Below are 17,380 nucleotides of genomic sequence, written 5' to 3' on the forward strand. Positions count from 1 at the left end.
GGGAGACACTGGGAGACATTGGGAGATACTGGGAGACATTGGGAGATACTGGGAGACATTGAGAGACACTGGGAGACATTGGGAGATACTGGGAGACACTGGGAGACATTGGGAGATACTGGGAGACATTGGGAGACACTGGGAGACACTGGGAGACATTGGGAGATACTGGGAGACATTGGGAGACACTGGGAGACATTGGGAGATACTGGGAGACACTGGGAGACATTGGGAGGCATTGGGAGACATTGGGAGATACTGGGAGACATTGGGAGACACTGGGAGACATTGAGAGATACTGGGAGACATTGGGAGACACTGGGAGACATTGGGAGATACTGGGAGACATTGGGAGACACTGGGAGACATTGGGAGATACTGGGAGACAGTGGGAGACACGGAGACATTGGGAGACACTGGGAGACATTGGGAGACACTGGGAGACAGTGGGAGATACTGGGAGACATTGGGAGATACTGGGAGACACTGGGAGACATTGGGAGACACTGGGAGACACTGGGAGACACTGGGAGACACTGGGAGACATTGGGAGACACTGGGAGACATTGGGAGATACTGGGAGACATTGGGAGATACTGGGAGACATTGGGAGATACTGGGAGACATTGGGAGACACTGGGAGACATTGGGAGATACTGGGAGACAGTGGGAGATACAGAGACATTGGGAGACACTGGGAGACATTGGGAGACACTGGGAGACATTGGGAGATACTGGGAGACATTGGGAGATACTGGGAGACACTGGGAGACATTGGGAGACATTGGGAGACATTGGGAGACACTGGGAGACATTGGGAGATACTGGGAGACATTGGGAGACACTGAGAGACATTGGGAGACACTGAGAGACATTGGGAGGCATTGGGAGACATTGAGAGATACTGGGAGACATTGGGAGACACTGGGAGACATTGAGAGATACTGGGAGACATTGGGAGATACTGGGAGACATTGGGAGACACTGAGAGACATTGGGAGACACTGGGAGATACTGGGAGACATTGGGAGACACTGAGAGACATTGGGAGACACTGGGAGATACTGGGAGACACAGAGACATTGGGAGGCATTGGGAGACACTGGGAGACACAGAGACATTGGGAGACATTGGGAGATACTGGTAGACACTGGGAGACACTGAGAGACATTGGGAGATACTGGTAGACATTGGGAGACATTGGGAGATACTGGTAGACACAGAGACATTGGGAGGCATTGGGAGACACTGGGAGACAGTGGGAGACATTAGGAGGGGACGGACACCAGGTGAAACATGCAGGACAGTTTCAGCCTCAACCTCAGTTGCTCTGCTCAGATATTCTCTGCTCAGTCATGGTTTAGGGGTTTCAGAGTAAAAGGGGCAGAACACTGTTCGGTCTGCTGAACGGATCTGTGTCGCTGCGTCACATGACGTCCCAGTCAAAGTGTAGAGAGCCTGATGGCTGAAGCTGCGACCCAGAGATGGTCCCGGCGCGGTTCTGGTACCTTGAAGTTGGGCTGGGCGAAGCACCGCGCCACGGCGATCATGGAGGCGGTGAGCGGCCCGGAGACGCCGATGGTGGTCAGGAACTCGGAGATGTTTGGCGTCAGGCGGAACGGAACCGGCCGGTTGGCGTCCAGGTCGCCGGTGGCGTCGTTGATGTCGAAGCGGAAGTAGGAGACGTTCAGCTTCCCCGTATCCTAGGAAACGGAGGCAGAGGTCAGAGGGGGAGCCGAAGACAGGTGACAAACACCTGGCCTCTGCTGGTTGTCGTAGCAACACAAAGTGGACACAGGAAGACATGAGAGACCGCCGGATGTCCTCCACCTCCAGGTTCTGTTCACTGCAGCAGAACCTGTAACCTCAGGATCACAGGTTCTGCTGCAGCCGGGTCGTCCGCCACCATAAGACCCCGGGGTCTGATGGGAACTGTGGAGCGGACCGACACACAGCGACACACCAACACACACCAACACACACCAACACACACTAACACACACCAACACACACTAACACACACCAACACACACCAACACACAGCGACACACTAACACACACCAACACACACTAACACACACTAACACACACCAACACACACCAACACACACCAACACACACCAACACACACCAACACACACCAACACACACCAACACACACCAACACACACTAACACACACCAACACACACCCCACAGAGTGTAATTGGGCCCTGAAAGCCCAATCTACACCTCCATGGTCCTGAACGGCGGCAGTTCAAGGTGAACTGGCTGCCAGCAGCTGGTCGTCCCTGCAGGCCGGTCCAGTCAGGACGGTCCAGTCAGACCGGTCCAGTCAGGCCGGTCCAGTCAGGCCTCCCAGACGGCGCCGCAGCGGCTTACCTGGGCGATCTGCAGCATCTCCGGGTTGAGGCGGTTCAGGTGCAGCATGAACTCGGCCAGGCCGATCAGCGCCAGCTGGATGGTGAACATCTTGCGGAAGGTCCAGTAGTCGGTGGCGTTGGGGAAGGTGTGCAGGGCCCACTCCTTCAGCATGCTGCGGGGAACCATGTTGCCCTGCACCTCCTTCAGGATGTCCCTCAGCACCTGCAGGCAACAGCACCGCCGGCTTTAACACCAAACTGCTTCTGTGGCTCCACGTGGCGCCGACCCGCAGGCCGGGTTCTGCTACCTGGTGGCTGGCCTGCGTCCCTCTGGCCTGCACGGTGGCCAGGCGGTCATAGTAGCGTGAGATGGGGTTGTCGTGCTCGATGCCCTTCTTGGCGCAGCGCTGCTTGTAGATCTCCACCAGCGACAGCGAGGACGGGTTGTCCTCCACCAGACGCATCTGAGGCGAAACCGCAACCACGCGCGGAACTGAGGAGGAAACAGGAAGTGAGGAAACAGAGAGACTGCGAGGAAAAACTAAAGACTGGACCACTGGGCAGAACTATGGCCCTGCAGGCTCTACAAGGCAGAAGAGGTCAGAGGTCGTACCGGTGAAGAAGAGGTGCCTCTTGGTGGTCTCCTTCCTCTTCTCCAGGCAGGGGTTGAGCAGCCGCAGCAGCTGCAGCACCCTCTCCTCGCGGCGCGACTCGGTCAGGCAGGCGTCGTTCATCACCAGGTACGGGTAGATCTTCCCGTTGTGGCCGCGGATGTAGAGGCGGCGCGCGGCCGTGTTGTGCTTCTGGACGATTTCCACGCGGGGCATGAACCTGCGAGGAGCAGCAGGCGTGACGGAGGGTCGGGGCGCCACTCCTCAGCTGCGTGCCGCCAACGGCGCCTACCTGGCGATCTTGATGTAGTAGTGCGTCGGTTTGGGCATCAGGAACTCTCCGGGGATTTCCACCTCGGCGGTCTGAGCAGAGAAGTTGCTGAGGAAGCGACATTTCTCCTCGATGAGGAAGAACTTGGGAAGCTGCTTGGTTTTGGCCTCCAGGATCTTGATCCACTTCTTCAGCTTGGAGATCAGGTTGTGGAGCTTCATGGAGCCGGGAACGCTGAAGTCAAAGTCTGAGAGGAAGAAAGCTTTTCATTTCAATATTCATCCCAAACTGATCCTCACAGTCAGAGGGGATCTACTGAATCTGTTTCAGGATGATTCCTGCTCAGCTTCTCCTGTGGATCCATGAAACCTGGAAGAGTTTCCCACCCCACTTTAAAACGGATGCCGTTCCCGCTCTGCGCCGCCAGCCGTCCTGCTGCAGACGTCAGAGCAGCAGCTGAGCTTTAACCGTCAGGCGGCGACGGCTCAGCGCTGAGCAGGAGAGGAAACTCCTCAGACTCACGATGCTGCAGAACGGCAGCAAAGCAACATCTTACAGCCTTGATGTCGAACTCCTGACGGTGGGAACAGGGACCTCATGTGTAAACGTTCATGCGCACAAACGATGTGCGGCGCCAGATTTTACACACAAATAAAAATGAACTTTGCATCAATATCGGCGTAAATATAGTCACTTTTTCCCTGGCGTGAAACTGCAGCAGTAACAAACTTTATTTGTGGACAGTAATAAACTGTAAATCCACAGAAACCTGATTCTGTTATTAGACCAGGAATCAAACCTGATGATTTTCATCATTTTAATATTTTAAACGATGAAACTGAACCACATTTATCCTCAATAAGCTGAAAAACAGAGAAAATAAACTCCATGAAGGTGAAACTCATTTCATTCTGACTGCAGAGAAAACAGCTGGTCAGCAGATGGACCCACCAGGTTCGGTTCTGATCAGGTCCATCAGCAGCTGGTCCAGGTGAGCCGCTACCTGAGGAGCTCTGATGGAGGATTGATCACAGATCAGATGGATCTGATGGTTGATCAGCTTTAGATCCATCCAGACTGATCATCCTGGATCTGAGCAGAGCCCAGCGGTACCGGTCCAGCTGCGGTACCGGTACCGGTCCAGCTGCCTTATGGACAGAAAGCATCTCTGTACATGAAGCTCCTGCTGCTGATTCCTGTCTGCAGGACAAACGTCCACATTTCCACTCAGAGCCTCTCTGGTCTGTAATCCGACCTGGAGGCTCTGCTGCTGCAGCAGGTCCGACCTGGAGGCTCTGCTGCTGCAGCAGGTCCGACCTGGAGGCTCTGCTGCTGCAGCAGGTCCGACCTGGAGGCTCTGCTGCTGCAGCAGGTCCGACTGCAGCACGGCTTCATGCGCCAAGTTTTAGTGTGAAAACTGCACATTTATGCACGAGGCCCCTGGACTCCTGCTTGGTTCACCGGGAAGCGACTGACCTTTGACCTTTTATTTATTTACGTCTCTAACTGCCGTCTCCATGGCAACCACAGCCTGAAGACTCAGCGCTGCCTCTAGTGGATCATGGAGGAAATCACATCCAACTGGAAAATAACTTCAGTGCAGAAATAAAACATCTGGAACCAAGAAGAACCAATCAAAACCGCCGGTTGTCTGGCCCCGCCCACTACCCGGTTTGGACCAGTTTAAACTGGTCCAGTGAACTGTGGTCTGGTTCCCTCATGCAGAGCAGAACCAGGCTGGAGCCTCAGAGGCACTGCAGCTGCTGCAGCTCCACTGCAGCTGCAGCAACAGCAGGGAATCCGAGACGCTTCTCTCTGCTGCTCAGACAAACTAAACCATCTGGTTCTGGTTCTGGTTCTGGTCCCAGAAAGGAGGAAACTCAGATGAATCTGAGTCAAACTGGTGGAGTAAAACCCCGGCTGCTGCTGCAGGAACGTGACGAATGATTCTCCAATATAAATCTGAAAAGTGTGGCATGCATTTATTTTCATATTCCTCCCCAAAAAATAAAAAATGAGTCGAGAGGAACTGGTTTCCTCTAGAAATGCCACATTAGTGACGAGACCTTCCGGGTGTGTGCCTGAGCCCACCTGTGGTGAACTGGCCCTTCATCTTCTGGAAGACGGGGTCCTGAGCAGTGGCCTGGGCCCGGCGGGCCAGAGACTCTGAAGCGGCGCTGGAGAACATGGTGGACACGTTGGACACGTTCTCCAGGCCCACGCCGAACGTGCTCACCAACTTCTTCACAAAGTTGAGCGTGTGAGGCGTTATCTTGGCGTCCGACACGGCGCCGCTCTTCTCAAACGCCACGGAGTAGCATTTAGCTAGGCCCTGCTGCAGCTGCCGCAGCACCTGCAGGAGGAGGAGGAGGAGGGTTAGGCCTTCATCGGCGGCTCCATTAGAGCTGGACAGGAGCAGGTTTCACTGACAGGAAGGTGAGGATGAAGAGTGAATTCAGCAGAGGCGGCGAAAAACATGAAACAACTTCTGGTAATTTACATGTTCAGCTGAGAATGAAGAAATATTAGAAATATGGATTTTAATGCTTTCATTTAGATTAATTATGTAGATTTTAACGTGTTCCAACAACAATCACTTTGTGTTTGTTACATATTAAGGTTCTGCCTGGGACTCAAGCCCCGCCTCCAAGCCTGATGCTAAAGCTACATGGCTAACAGCAGCGATGGAGGCCGATTCTCTCCCTTAGTCTGTTTCTAAACCATCTGATTGGACGGTGGTGCTAACAGCAGTTAGCCTATCAGAATGCTAACATGTAGCAGCTAATGCTAACGTTAGCTTCCAGATTTCTGAAGAAGCTCCATGAAGAATGAGAGAAACTGATGTTCAGATCTGATGATATTAATTCAATAAAAAGAGAATTTAATGAAAATGTGAAATATTTTGTAGATTTGTGGTTCAGAATGCGATTAGTTAACAAAACACCCTGTAGTTAACCCTGTAACCATGGTAACCAGCTGTAGTTAACCCTGTAACCAGCTGTAGTTAACCCTGTAACCATGGTAACCAGCTGTAGTTAACCCTGTAACCATGGTAACCAGCCTCACCTCCTCGTGCCAGTTCTCCCTGAACCAAACCATCTGGTCCACGATCCCCTCCAGAGACGACAGCAGCGTCGGGTGCAGCTCGCGCTGCATGTGCATGATGCGGCTGCAGCGCCACATCGGCGCCGTGGCCCGGATGGGGCCCGGGTCGGACGCCCCCGAGTGAGGCTGGGCCCCCACCGAGCCGGGCTGCTGCTGGCCGGACGAATCTGAAACGCAGAGACAGGAAGTCCAGATGGATCGGAACCGCAGCCGGGTCTGGACCGGAACCGGGTCTGGATCGCAACCAGGTCCGGACCGGAACCGCAGCCGGGTCTGGACCGGAACGGGTCTGGATCGGAACCGGGTCTGGACCGGAACCGCAGCCGGGTCTGGACCGGAACGGGTCTGGATCGGAACCGCAGCCGGGTCCAGACCGGAACCGCAGCCGGGTCGGGACCAGAACCGGGTCTGGATCGCAACCAGGTCCGGACCGGAACCGCAGCCGGGTCGGGACCAGAACGGGTCTGGATCGGAACCGCAGCCGGGTCTGGACCGGAACCGGGTCTGGATCGGAACCGCAGCCGGGTCTGGACCGGAACGGGACTGGACCGGAACTGCAGCCGGGTCGGGACCAGAACAGAGCAACAGCAACCAAACTGATCCACGATTATTTATGTAAAGACAGATCTGAAAAGTGTGGCGGAATGTTTAGTTCAACATCTGTCCAGAGGCAGCGGTGGACCGAGATCTGGACTTTGACTAGGCCCCCCATTGGCTTCCTGTCACATTTCACCTACACACCTGCAGGTTGCGGTTGCCATGGGAACCAGTGCCGGGGTGTGAATACTTTTGAAAGCCTCTTTGGGCTCTGGTTCGTCTCCCAATGGGTCAAAGGTCGGAGCGACTCACCGCTCTTGTAGCGCTCCCGCTGCTCGATCTTCAGGGTCAGGTAGAGCGTCCGGATGGGGAAGTAGACGGCCTGCGGGTACACGCGCCCCACCTGGTGGCGAACAGCAGGGTCAAAGGTCACACACTGCCCTCACGACCCCAAAGCAGAGAGGAAGACGCTGATGAAGATACACGGCCAGCAGGAGATTCATTTACCTTCGTTTAACTTTATTTTGAAAAGTTGATTCGTTGTGATGATAAAATTCATGTTTTGATGTTAAATAAACTGACAGTATAATATAAATATCATATTTACCATCTTCTCCAGTTGGTTCCCTAAAACCATCAACAAATATGTGAATAAATCTCCCTTCAGTCAGAGGCGTCCCGGCAGAAGCCTGTTTAAAACACAACTTTAATGAAAGTTGTTTGTGTATAAATCTGTAAACTTGCTGTCATCATTTGTTTTGTTTCATTTCTCATCACAATGGAGGCAAATTCTGCTGATAAACTGAGTTTCGCCTGGTTTTAGGGGCTGGACGATTATTTAACTACAACATGATAAGAGTCGACTAGTCGCGATGATGTCATAGTGATGATGTCATAGTGATGTAAGCCAGGCTTTATCAGCTAAATTCACTGCAAATATTGATCAAAAACCAGCTTTTGCTGGTCTATCAGAAACAGAACATTATCCTGGACTTCTTCCTGAGCGGAGATCCAGGAAGCAAACCGGACAACCAATCAGATAAAGGGGCGGGGCTTGCGCATAAACCGACCAACCAGCAGCAGCCAGAAGCTTCACTGTTTCAGGGACTTGCAGTTATTGATTATTGATCATTAGTAACACAGTGAGAAGAAGAATAGTAATTTATTACTATAAAACTGATTGTGTTCGCTAACACCAGAAGCTAACAGCCAGGCTGGGACTGTTAGCTTCTACTGGTTCTGCTGGTTCCAGCTCTGAGGAGAGGAAGGCAGCTCGTCATCGCCAGCTTTGAAGATCAGCTTCTTTAAATTGTGTTTATAATAATAATAACGATCATTTATAATAATTCTTCACCGGCCAGAGCTAACCGGCCAGAGCTAGCTGGTCAGATCTAGTTAGCCATAGCTAACCGGTCAGATCTAGTTAGCCATAGCTAACCGGCCAGAGCTAGTTAGCCAGAGCTAACTGGTCAGATCTAGTTGGCCATAGCTAGATGGCCAGAGCTAACCGGTCAGAACTAACCGGCCAGAGCTAACCAGTCAGAGCTAGTTAGCCAGAGCTAACCGGTCAGAGCTAGCTAGTCAGAGCTAACCGGTCAGAGCTAGCTAGCCAGAGCTAACCGGCCAAAGCTAACCGGTCAGAGCTAACCGGCTAGAGCTAGTTAGCCAGAGCTAACCGGTCAGAGCTAACCGGCTAGAGCTAGTTAGCCAGAGCTAACCGGTCAGAGCTAACTGGTCCCGGCTTTAATTTCTGGGCCGGTTCCTGCGGCGCGATGTGAATTTAAAGTTCATTTCTTCAACAAATAATTTAAAAACAAATGGAGCTGAAAGAAGAGCAGAGAGAGATGAAGATGAGGAAGACTGATTTCCTCCCAGCGATGGGTGGAGATGTTCAGGTCTCACCTGGCTGATGAGGTTGAGCAGCGGTTTGCCCTCTGACCCCACCAGGCAGGTCAGCAGCTGAGGAATCCAGGCCAGCCATTGGATGGGAGGAACGCCGATGCAATATTTGTCCACTGCATCCGCCAGCGTGTTCTTATCGTCGAAGCTCAGCAGCCAGAGGACCTGCAGGGAGGAACACAGACTGCTACTGCTGCACCGCCATCCATCCAGTGATCAGGTCTAGATTGGGTCAGGTGCCTTGATATGGAGGCTCCTGACGACCCCCCCACTCACCTTGGCCAGGTACTTGCGGGACTTGCTCTCATTCTGGTGGCGGCAGGCGTGCAGGTAGCAGGTGATGGCAGAGACGCCCAGGTGCAGCTGGCGGTCTTTAACGAAGATGTTCTCCAGGTAATCTCCCCACATGGCCCAGGCCTTCACCAGGACGTCGTGCATCTGCACCGCTGCCGAGAACGCCTTGTTGGCCTCCTCCGACCTGCAGGGGGAGCCAAGAGAGGACAAGGGTCAGAGAGGGCGGAGCCAGGGAGCCGGAGGGGGCGGAGCCAGGGAGGGTGGAGGGGGCGGAGCTGGAGGGGGCGGAGCCAGGGAGGGTGGAGGGGGCGGAGCCAGAGAGGGTGGAGGAGGCGGAGCTGGAGGGGGCGGAGTCAGGGAGGGTGGAGGGGGCGGAGCCAGAGAGGGTGGAGGAGGCGGAGCTGGAGGGGGCGGAGTCAGGAAGGGTGGAGGGGGCGGAGCCAGAGAGGGTGGGGGGGCGGAGCCAGAGTAGGTGGAGCCAGAGAGGGTGGAGGGGGCGGAGCCAGAGAGGGTGGGGGGGCGGAGCCAGAGTAGGTGGAGCCAGAGAGGGTGGAGGGGGCGGAGCCAGGGACGGTGGAGGGGGTGGAGCCAGAGAGGGTGGAGCCAAGGAGGGTGGAGGGGGCGGATCCAGAGCCAAGCAGGGTGGAGGGGGCGGAGCCAAGGAGCCGGAGGGGGCGGAGCCAATGATCTGATGGGGTGTAGTTTCCGGAGACGGTACAGGAACATCACCGAAACAGAAGAGCAGCTACAGAAACAAAAGAGATTCCAGAGGCTCCGTCTTCGCTGAAGGAAACATTTGGACTCTTTTGGGTTTTTACTGAATTCCCAGGAAAAACCGAGCTGGACACGAGCTTCACAAAGTAAAAAAATGGAGAGAGAACTTCAGGAACAGGGCTGGTGGGTGGAGCCGAGCTGCAGGAGGAGCTGCTGCTGCTCAGCGGGAAGCCAGCAGGTTAGCTGAGGGGTGTGGACCTGTGGAAACAGGAAGTAAGAGGCGGCGGCGTACTTGTTGATCTGGGCCAGGAACATGCCCTTCAGAGCGTAGAACTCGGCGGTCATCTCCTTGGTGAAATACTTGAGGTTGGTCGACTCGATCACCTCCAGGCCCTGAGAGCAGAAGCAGAGACTCCGATTACTGCTCTGCAGATAAGAGCGGAGCAGCTCCGTTCGGTGGACAGGAAGCTGCTCTTCCATTACAGAGCGCCTCTGATTAGGTGTCTCCATGCGGCGGCGTGACAAACGAGGCGCGGCGCGGGAGGACATGCAGAGGGAACGATGTCTGCTGGCTCTGCTAATGACTAGCGGCGAGGCGAAGGCGCCATTAATCAGAGCACTCAACAGCAGCCGCCGCGCTGATGCGTCTCTGCTACGACCCTACGGCAGGCAGTTTCACATTAAATCAGCTGCTGGACAGCCCAGGCACCTCAGACCTTCATTCAGATTTCTCTACTTGCAGATTTGTCATCCAGCTGTTTGGAGGCACTGAATTACTGACGATCTGAAACAGATTTCAGTTACAAACTAGTTATAAATCAGACATTTCACTATTTGTTCCGACTGGTCAGAATCACGCTACTGATGTCTGCAATAATTAATCTAGTCAAAATGTCCCAGATTTAGGGAGCATTTTGAAATTTCAATAAAAAATGAAAGATGTTCCAGTGTCAGCTTGTTCGCGGCCGACGGCAGAACTTTCTGCCCTGAACTGTTTTAGATGCAGAAATTCTCTCATCTTGCTGCAATTTCATACTTTGAGGTATTTTCTGAGTACTTAGTGCAGGCAACTGTTTGGACAGCTAAGAGGAAGCGCCAGGGGGCCTTGCATGCAATTCTTAATTCAGATATCTAACAATGTCGAGTGACCCTTCATGACAGGACTGGAGCCGCTGCGCTAGCGTTGCCTGCGTCTGTTGTGCTAGTGTTGCCTGCATTCGCTGCAATAGCGTTGGCTGCGCTAGCGTTGGCTGCGCTAGCGTTGGCTGCGCTAGGGTTGCCTGCATTCGCTGCACTAGCGTTGGCTGCGCTAGCGTTGCCTGCATTCGCTGCACTAGCGTTGGCTGCGCTAGCGTTGCCTGCATTCGCTGCACTAGCGTTGGCTGCGCTAGCGTTGCCTGCATTCGCTGCACTATCGTTGGCTGCGCTAGCGTTGCCTGCATTCGCTGCACTGGCGTTGGCTGCGCTAGCGTTGGCTGCGCTAGCGTTGCCTGCATTCGCTGCACTAGCGTTGGCTGCGCTAGCGTTGCCTGCATTCGCTGCACTAGCGTTGGCTGCGCTAGCGTTGCCTGCGTTGGCTGCGCTAGTGTTGCCTGCATTCGCTGCACTAGCGTTGGCTGCGCTAGCGTTGCCTGTGTCCGCTGCGCTAGTGTTGCCTGCATTCGCTGCACTAGCGTTGGCTGCGCTAGCGTTGGCTGCGCTAGTGTTACCTGCATGCATTCGTTCTTGCCCATGACTCCGGCTAGCTGCAGGTAGCATTTGACCTGCTGCCGGATCTTCTGGAAGCAGTCGACGATGGGAACGGTGGGGATGGTGTGGATGCGGCTCAGAATGTCAAGAGCCACGTTCACCAGACCCTGAGGAAACAGGAAGTGATCAGCCCACAACAGGAAGTGCTGGAAGGGACAGAGCGAATGCTTTGAACTGGGGTTCAGTTGAGGGTTGGAAGCAGTCAGTGTCTACTACACCGAGTTTAAATCCAGAGTCAGAGAGGAAACCTATCAGTTCATATTGTTGGATTGTGTTGGAGGCGGTGCGTCGTTAATAAGCTTCCCCTGGGAAACAAGTGCCAAGATCCAAGCAGTTCCTGTTTTATCTGGAGTTTATTTTTACAACCTTATCCATGTTCAGGAAGCGATTCAGGCAGGAAGTTCATTGGTGGCGCACTGCCTCCACTTCCTGTTCAGGTCATTTGGGCTTCTGTAAAAAGTTCCCAAAAGAAACCCAACAATGGCCCAAAGGGTCTTAAAGCGGTTCTGAAGGGGTGGAGGTCTGGTCCTCCGGACTCTTCATCAGAGTTTCCACTGCAGGCGAAACGCTAACTGCTTCCAGCTCCCCAGAACCCAGTCAGTCTTCCCGTGTGGGCGGAGCCTGAGCCGTACCTGCTTCCTGGCGATCTTCCCGTACTGGATGATGGCGGACGCCGAGGCGTGGACGCCCAGCATGGCGTTGTTGTTGTTGGGGTCGTGCTGCGTGTTCGTCTCGTACGCCGTCACTATGGCTGCAGAGAGACGGCGGTCAAGAGAATGCTCCAGAGACCCGGGGTCCCTGAATGCATCGTCACTGTGTGTGCGTCGCCCTGATCTCTTCGCAGCCTTTCAAGCAGCCATCTCTCAGGGTGCGTCTACGTTACCATGGCAACGCTAAGGAAAGCGACGGCTGCCAGCAGTGGGAATTTATTGTAAAATAATTCTCAATCTTCGTTTCAATAAATTCCAATAATGTTAAATAAAAACAAACTGGACAGAATTATCTAAAACATTTTTACTATTTTCTGCAGTAATTGTTCCATAAGAGCAGCAAAAAATATCAATAAATTAAAAAATGTGGTTTAATTCCTGTGAGCAGCTTAGCAATAAACACACCTGGTTCAGTCAGTGGTCCTGAAACAAGCATGTTTTAAATACAAATGTTTCCATCTGGGGGGCTGCACAGTGGAGCAGAAGGTTCTGGTTCGATTCCGGGTCTTTCTGCATGGTGGGTTCTCTCTGGGTACTCCGGCTCCAGAAACACCACTGTCAGGTTAACTGGTCTCTAAATTCTCCCTGGGTCTGACTGTGTGTGTGTTGCCCTGAGGCAGACAGGTGACCCGTCCAGGTGACCCGTCCAGGTGACCCCGCCTCTCCCCCGAAATGTTTGCTGGAGAGGCAGCAGCAGCTGCTGACCCCTTAGGGACAAATAAATGTTTTTCTTCTGTGTTTGTGGTGAACGCTAGCATGCTAACAGAATTAGCTACGGTACTGATGCTCCTCACCCTGGTAGTGGTGCTGCCGCCACATGAAGATGCTGCTCCAGTGGGACAGGTCGTCAGAGACGATGGGCAGCCGGTTCCTCCACGTCTTCACCACCGTCTTCATGTCGTGCAGGCTGGTGTTGCGGCCCAGGTTGCTGGGCTGCAACCCGGCGTTGATCTGCGCCGCTTCCTGCAGCTCGATGATCTGCTGCGCCGCCTGCACAGCAACCGGCAGCGTTAGCAACAGGACCGCTTAGCAACAGGACCGCCGGCGGCGTTAGCAACAGGACTGCCGGCGGCGTTAGCGACAGGACCGCTTAGCGACAGGACCGCTTAGCGACAGGACCGCCGGCGGCGTTAGCGACAGGACCGCCGGCGGCGTTAGCGACAGGACCGCCGGCGGCGTTAGCAACAGGACCGCCGGCGGCGTTAGCGACAGGACCGCTTAGCGACAGGACCGCCGGCGGCGTTAGCAACAGGACCGCCGGCGGCGTTAGCAACAGGACTGCCGGCGGCGTTAGCAACAGGACCGCCGGCGGCGTTAGCGACAGGACCGCTTAGCGACAGGACTGCCGGCGGCGTTAGCAACAGGACCGGCGGCGGCGTTAGCAACAGGACCGCTTAGCGACAGGACCGCCGGCGGCGTTAGCGACAGGACCGCTTAGCGACAGGACCACCGGCGGCGTTAGCGACAGGACCGCCGGCGGCGTTAGCAACAGGACTGCCGGCGGCGTTAGCAACAGGACCGCCGGCGGCGTTAGCGACAGGACCGCTTAGCGACAGGACCGCCGGCGGCGTTAGCAACAGGACCGCCGGCGGCGTTAGCAACAGGACTGCCGGCGGCGTTAGCAACAGGACCGCCGGCGGCGTTAGCGACAGGACCGCTTAGCGACAGGACTGCCGGCGGCGTTAGCAACAGGACCGCCGGCGGCGTTAGCAACAGGACCGCTTAGCGACAGGACCGCCGGCGGCGTTAGCGACAGGACCGCTTAGCGACAGGACCACCGGCGGCGTTAGCGACAGGACCACCGGCGGCGTTAGCGACAGGACCGCCGGCGGCGTTAGCGACAGGACCGCCGGCGGCGTTAGCGACAGGCTCCCCAGACTCTATTCTGTGATCATGGGGGGTCGTCCTCTCTGACTGGCTCACAGCAGATGACTGAATGATAATCGATCACACATCATATCATCTTATCAATCAATATTAACCTGGCCCTGCAGTCGATGGTGAGAGAAGTCACCGAAACAGAGGGGGAAATATCAGAACCTCCCACCAGTCCGGTCCCGGTTCTGAGGGAAACCGGACCAGAACCCCCTGATGCTGACCTTCACTCAGAGCCTCCATCCATCATTGGGAATGTGATTCTGCTGCAGCTACTTAATCACACACTATCTGATGGCAGGGGGGTAATTACACACCCCACCCAGAGCAGAGCTGGGGAAACAGGAAGCTGCTTCTCTCCAGCTGCTCTTTGTTTCCATACAAGAAGAAGACGGAGGTGGTCAGAGCTGCGGCCTGACCTCCGGGTGACCTCTGACCTGCAGCAGCGGCGTGTGGACGTGGGACACGATGTGCGGCAGCCGCCTCCACTCCCGAATGGCCAGGCTGGAGGCCATCTCCACCAGCCGCTCGATGAAGTTGAGCTGCTGCTCCTCCGGGTTGCAGATGGCCAGGTAGCCGCGGTGCATGTTCACCTTCCAGGCCATCTCCTTGGGGCAGCTCAGCTCCACCTGGGGTCAGAGGTCACACATGCAGGTCAGAAACACTTCTGAGTAAAACCCAACGAACCAAAATGGAAGTGCTACAGAAACGGACGCTCCGAGGACGAGGGGCAGGTGGGAGGCTGGGGCAGGTGTATGATGGGCAGGTAGATGAGGGGCAGGAAGATGAGGGGCAGGTGGGAGGCTGGGGCAGGTGTATGAGGGGCAGGTGTATGAGGGGCAGGAAGATGAGGGGCAGGTGTATGAGGGGCAGGTGTATGAGGGGCAGGTGTATGAGGGGCAGGAGGATGAGGGGCAGGAGGATGAGGGGCAGGTGGAATGCTGGGGCAGGTATATGAGGGGCAGGTATATGAGGGACAGGAACATGAGGGGCAGGTGGATGAGGGGCAGGTGGGAGGCAGGAGCAGGTGGATGAGGGGCAGGTGTTTGAGGGGCAGGTGGAAGGCTGGGGAAGGTATATGAGGGGCAGGTATATGAGGGGCAGGAACATGAGGGGCAGGTGTATGAGGGGCAGGAAGATGAGGGGCAGGTGTTTGAGGGGCAGGTGGAAGGCTGGGGAAGGTATATGAGGGGCAGGAACATGAGGGGCAGGTGTATGAGGGGCAGGAAGATGAGGGGCAGGTGTTTGAGGGGCAGGTATATGAGGGGCAGGTATATGAGGGGCAGGAAGATGAGGGGCAGGTGGAAGGCTGGGGTAGGTATATGAGGGGCAGGTATATGAGGGGCAGGAACATGAGGGGCAGGTGTATGAGGGGCAGGAAGATGAGGGGCAGGTGTTTGAGGGGCAGGTGGAAGGCTGGGGAAGGTATATGAGGGGCAGGTATATGAGGGGCAGGAAGATGAGGGGCAGGAACATGAGGGGCAGGTGGATGAGGGGCAGGTGGGAGGCTGGGGCAGGTATATGAGGGGCAGGAAGATGAGGGGCAGGAAGAAGGCTGGGGTAGGTGTATGAGGGGCAGGTGTATGAGGGACAGGAGGATGAGGGGCAGGAGGATGAGGGGCAGGAGGATGAGGGGCAGGTGGAAGGCTGGGGCAGGTATATGAGGGGCAGGAAATTGAGGGGCAGGTGGATGAGGGGCAGGTGGGAGGCAGGAGCAGGTGGATGAGGGGCAGGTGTATGAGGGGCAGGTGTTTGAGGGGCAGGTGGAAGGCTGGGGAAGGTATATGAGGGGCAGGTATATGAGGGGCAGGAAGATGAGGGGCAGGAACATGAGGGGCAGGTGGATGAGGGGCAGGTGGGAGGCTGGGGCAGGTATATGAGGGGCAGGTATATGAGGGGCAGGAAGATGAGGGGCAGGAAGATGAGGGGCAGGTGGAAGGCTGGGGCAGGTGTATGAGGGGCAGGTGGATGAGGGGCAGGAAGATGAGGGGCAGGTGTATGAGGGACAGGTGTATGAGGAGCAGGAGGATGAGGGGCAGGAGGATGAGGGGCAGGAGGATGAGGGGCAGGTGGAAGGCTGGGGCAGGTATATGAGGGGCAGGAACATGAGGGGCAGGTGGATGAGGGGCAGGTGGGAGGCAGGAGCAGGTGGATGAGGGGCAGGTGTATGAGGGGCAGGTGTTTGAGGGGCAGGTGGAAGGCTGGGGAAGGTATATGAGGGGCAGGAAGATGAGGGGCAGGAGGATGAGGGGCAGGTGGATGAGGGGCAGGTGGATGAGGGGCAGGTGGATGAGGGGCAGGTGGATGATGGGCAGGTGGAAGGCTGGGGCAGGTGTATGAGGGGCAGGAAGATGAGGGGCAGGTGTATGAGGGGCAGGAAGATGAGGGGCAGGTGGATGAGGGGCAGGTGGATGATGGGCAGGTGGAAGGCTGGGGCAGGTGTATGAGGGGCAGGTGTATGAGGGGCAGGTGGATGAGGGGCAGGAAGATGAGGGGCAGGAAGATGAGGGGCAGGAGGATGAGGGGCAGGAGGATGAGGGGCAGGTGGATGAGGGGCAGGTGGAAGGCTGGGGCAGGTGGATGAGGGGCAGGTGTATGAGGGGCAGGCGTATGAGGGGCAGGAAGATGAGGGGCAGGCGTATGAGGGGCAGGAAGATGAGGGGCAGGAAGATGAGGGGCAGGTGGATGAGGGGCAGGTGTATGAGGGGCAGGTGGATGAGGGGCAGGTGGAAGGCTGGGGCAGGTGTATGAGGGGCAGGTGTATGAGGGGCAGGAAGATGAGGGGCAGGTGGAAGGCTGGGGCAGGTGTATGAGGGGCAGGTGGATGAGGGGCAGGTGGATGAGGGGCAGGAGGATGAGGGGCAGGTGGATGAGGGGCAGGTGGAAGGCTGGGGCAGGTGGATGAGGGGCAGGAAGATGAGGGGCAGGAGGATGAGGGGCAGGAGTATGAGGGGCAGGTGGATGAGGGTCAGGTGGAAGGCTGGGGCAGGTGGATGAGGGGCAGGAAGATGAGGGGCAGGAAGATGAGGGGCAGGTGTATGAGGGCAGGAGGATGAGGGGCAGGAGGATGAGGGGCAGGTGGATGAGGGTCAGGTGGAAGGCTGGGGCAGGTGGATGAGGGGCAGGTGTATGAGGGGCAGGCGTATGAGGGGCAGGAAGATGAGGGGCAGGCGTATGAGGGGCAGGAAGATGAGGGGCAGGAAGATGAGGGGCAGGTGGATGAGGGGCAGGAGGATGAGGGGGGGGCAGGTGG

The 17,380-nt window shown here is 56.0% G+C and overlaps 1 protein-coding gene across 4 annotated transcripts in view; it reads right to left on the minus strand.

Annotated features, from left to right (window-relative positions):
* The window catches only part of trrap (transformation/transcription domain-associated protein), a 58,569-nt gene that overhangs the window by 867 nt on the left and 40,322 nt on the right, over positions 1–17,380 (minus strand). For all 4 annotated transcript variants that reach the window (XM_081600325.1, XM_081600327.1, XM_081600326.1 and 1 more), the window contains 15 exons: positions 14,565–14,756; positions 13,047–13,242; positions 12,175–12,293; positions 11,503–11,649; positions 10,086–10,186; positions 9,062–9,263; positions 8,789–8,950; positions 7,199–7,289; positions 6,311–6,516; positions 5,336–5,597; positions 3,266–3,491; positions 2,976–3,193; positions 2,671–2,855; positions 2,382–2,585; positions 1,509–1,703 (listed from right to left, as the gene is read on the minus strand). In XM_081600325.1, the coding sequence (XP_081456451.1) occupies positions 1,509–1,703; positions 2,382–2,585; positions 2,671–2,855; positions 2,976–3,193; positions 3,266–3,491; positions 5,336–5,597; positions 6,311–6,516; positions 7,199–7,289; positions 8,789–8,950; positions 9,062–9,263; positions 10,086–10,186; positions 11,503–11,649; positions 12,175–12,293; positions 13,047–13,242; positions 14,565–14,756 (2,706 nt within the window). The remainder of the gene's footprint in view (positions 1–1,508; positions 1,704–2,381; positions 2,586–2,670; positions 2,856–2,975; positions 3,194–3,265; positions 3,492–5,335; positions 5,598–6,310; positions 6,517–7,198; positions 7,290–8,788; positions 8,951–9,061; positions 9,264–10,085; positions 10,187–11,502; positions 11,650–12,174; positions 12,294–13,046; positions 13,243–14,564; positions 14,757–17,380) is intronic.

The sequence above is a fragment of the Poecilia reticulata genome, chromosome 19, assembly GCF_904066995.2.
Source record: "Poecilia reticulata chromosome 19, P_reticulata-male-v2, whole genome shotgun sequence".
NCBI classification, from domain to species: domain Eukaryota; kingdom Metazoa; phylum Chordata; class Actinopteri; order Cyprinodontiformes; family Poeciliidae; genus Poecilia; species Poecilia reticulata.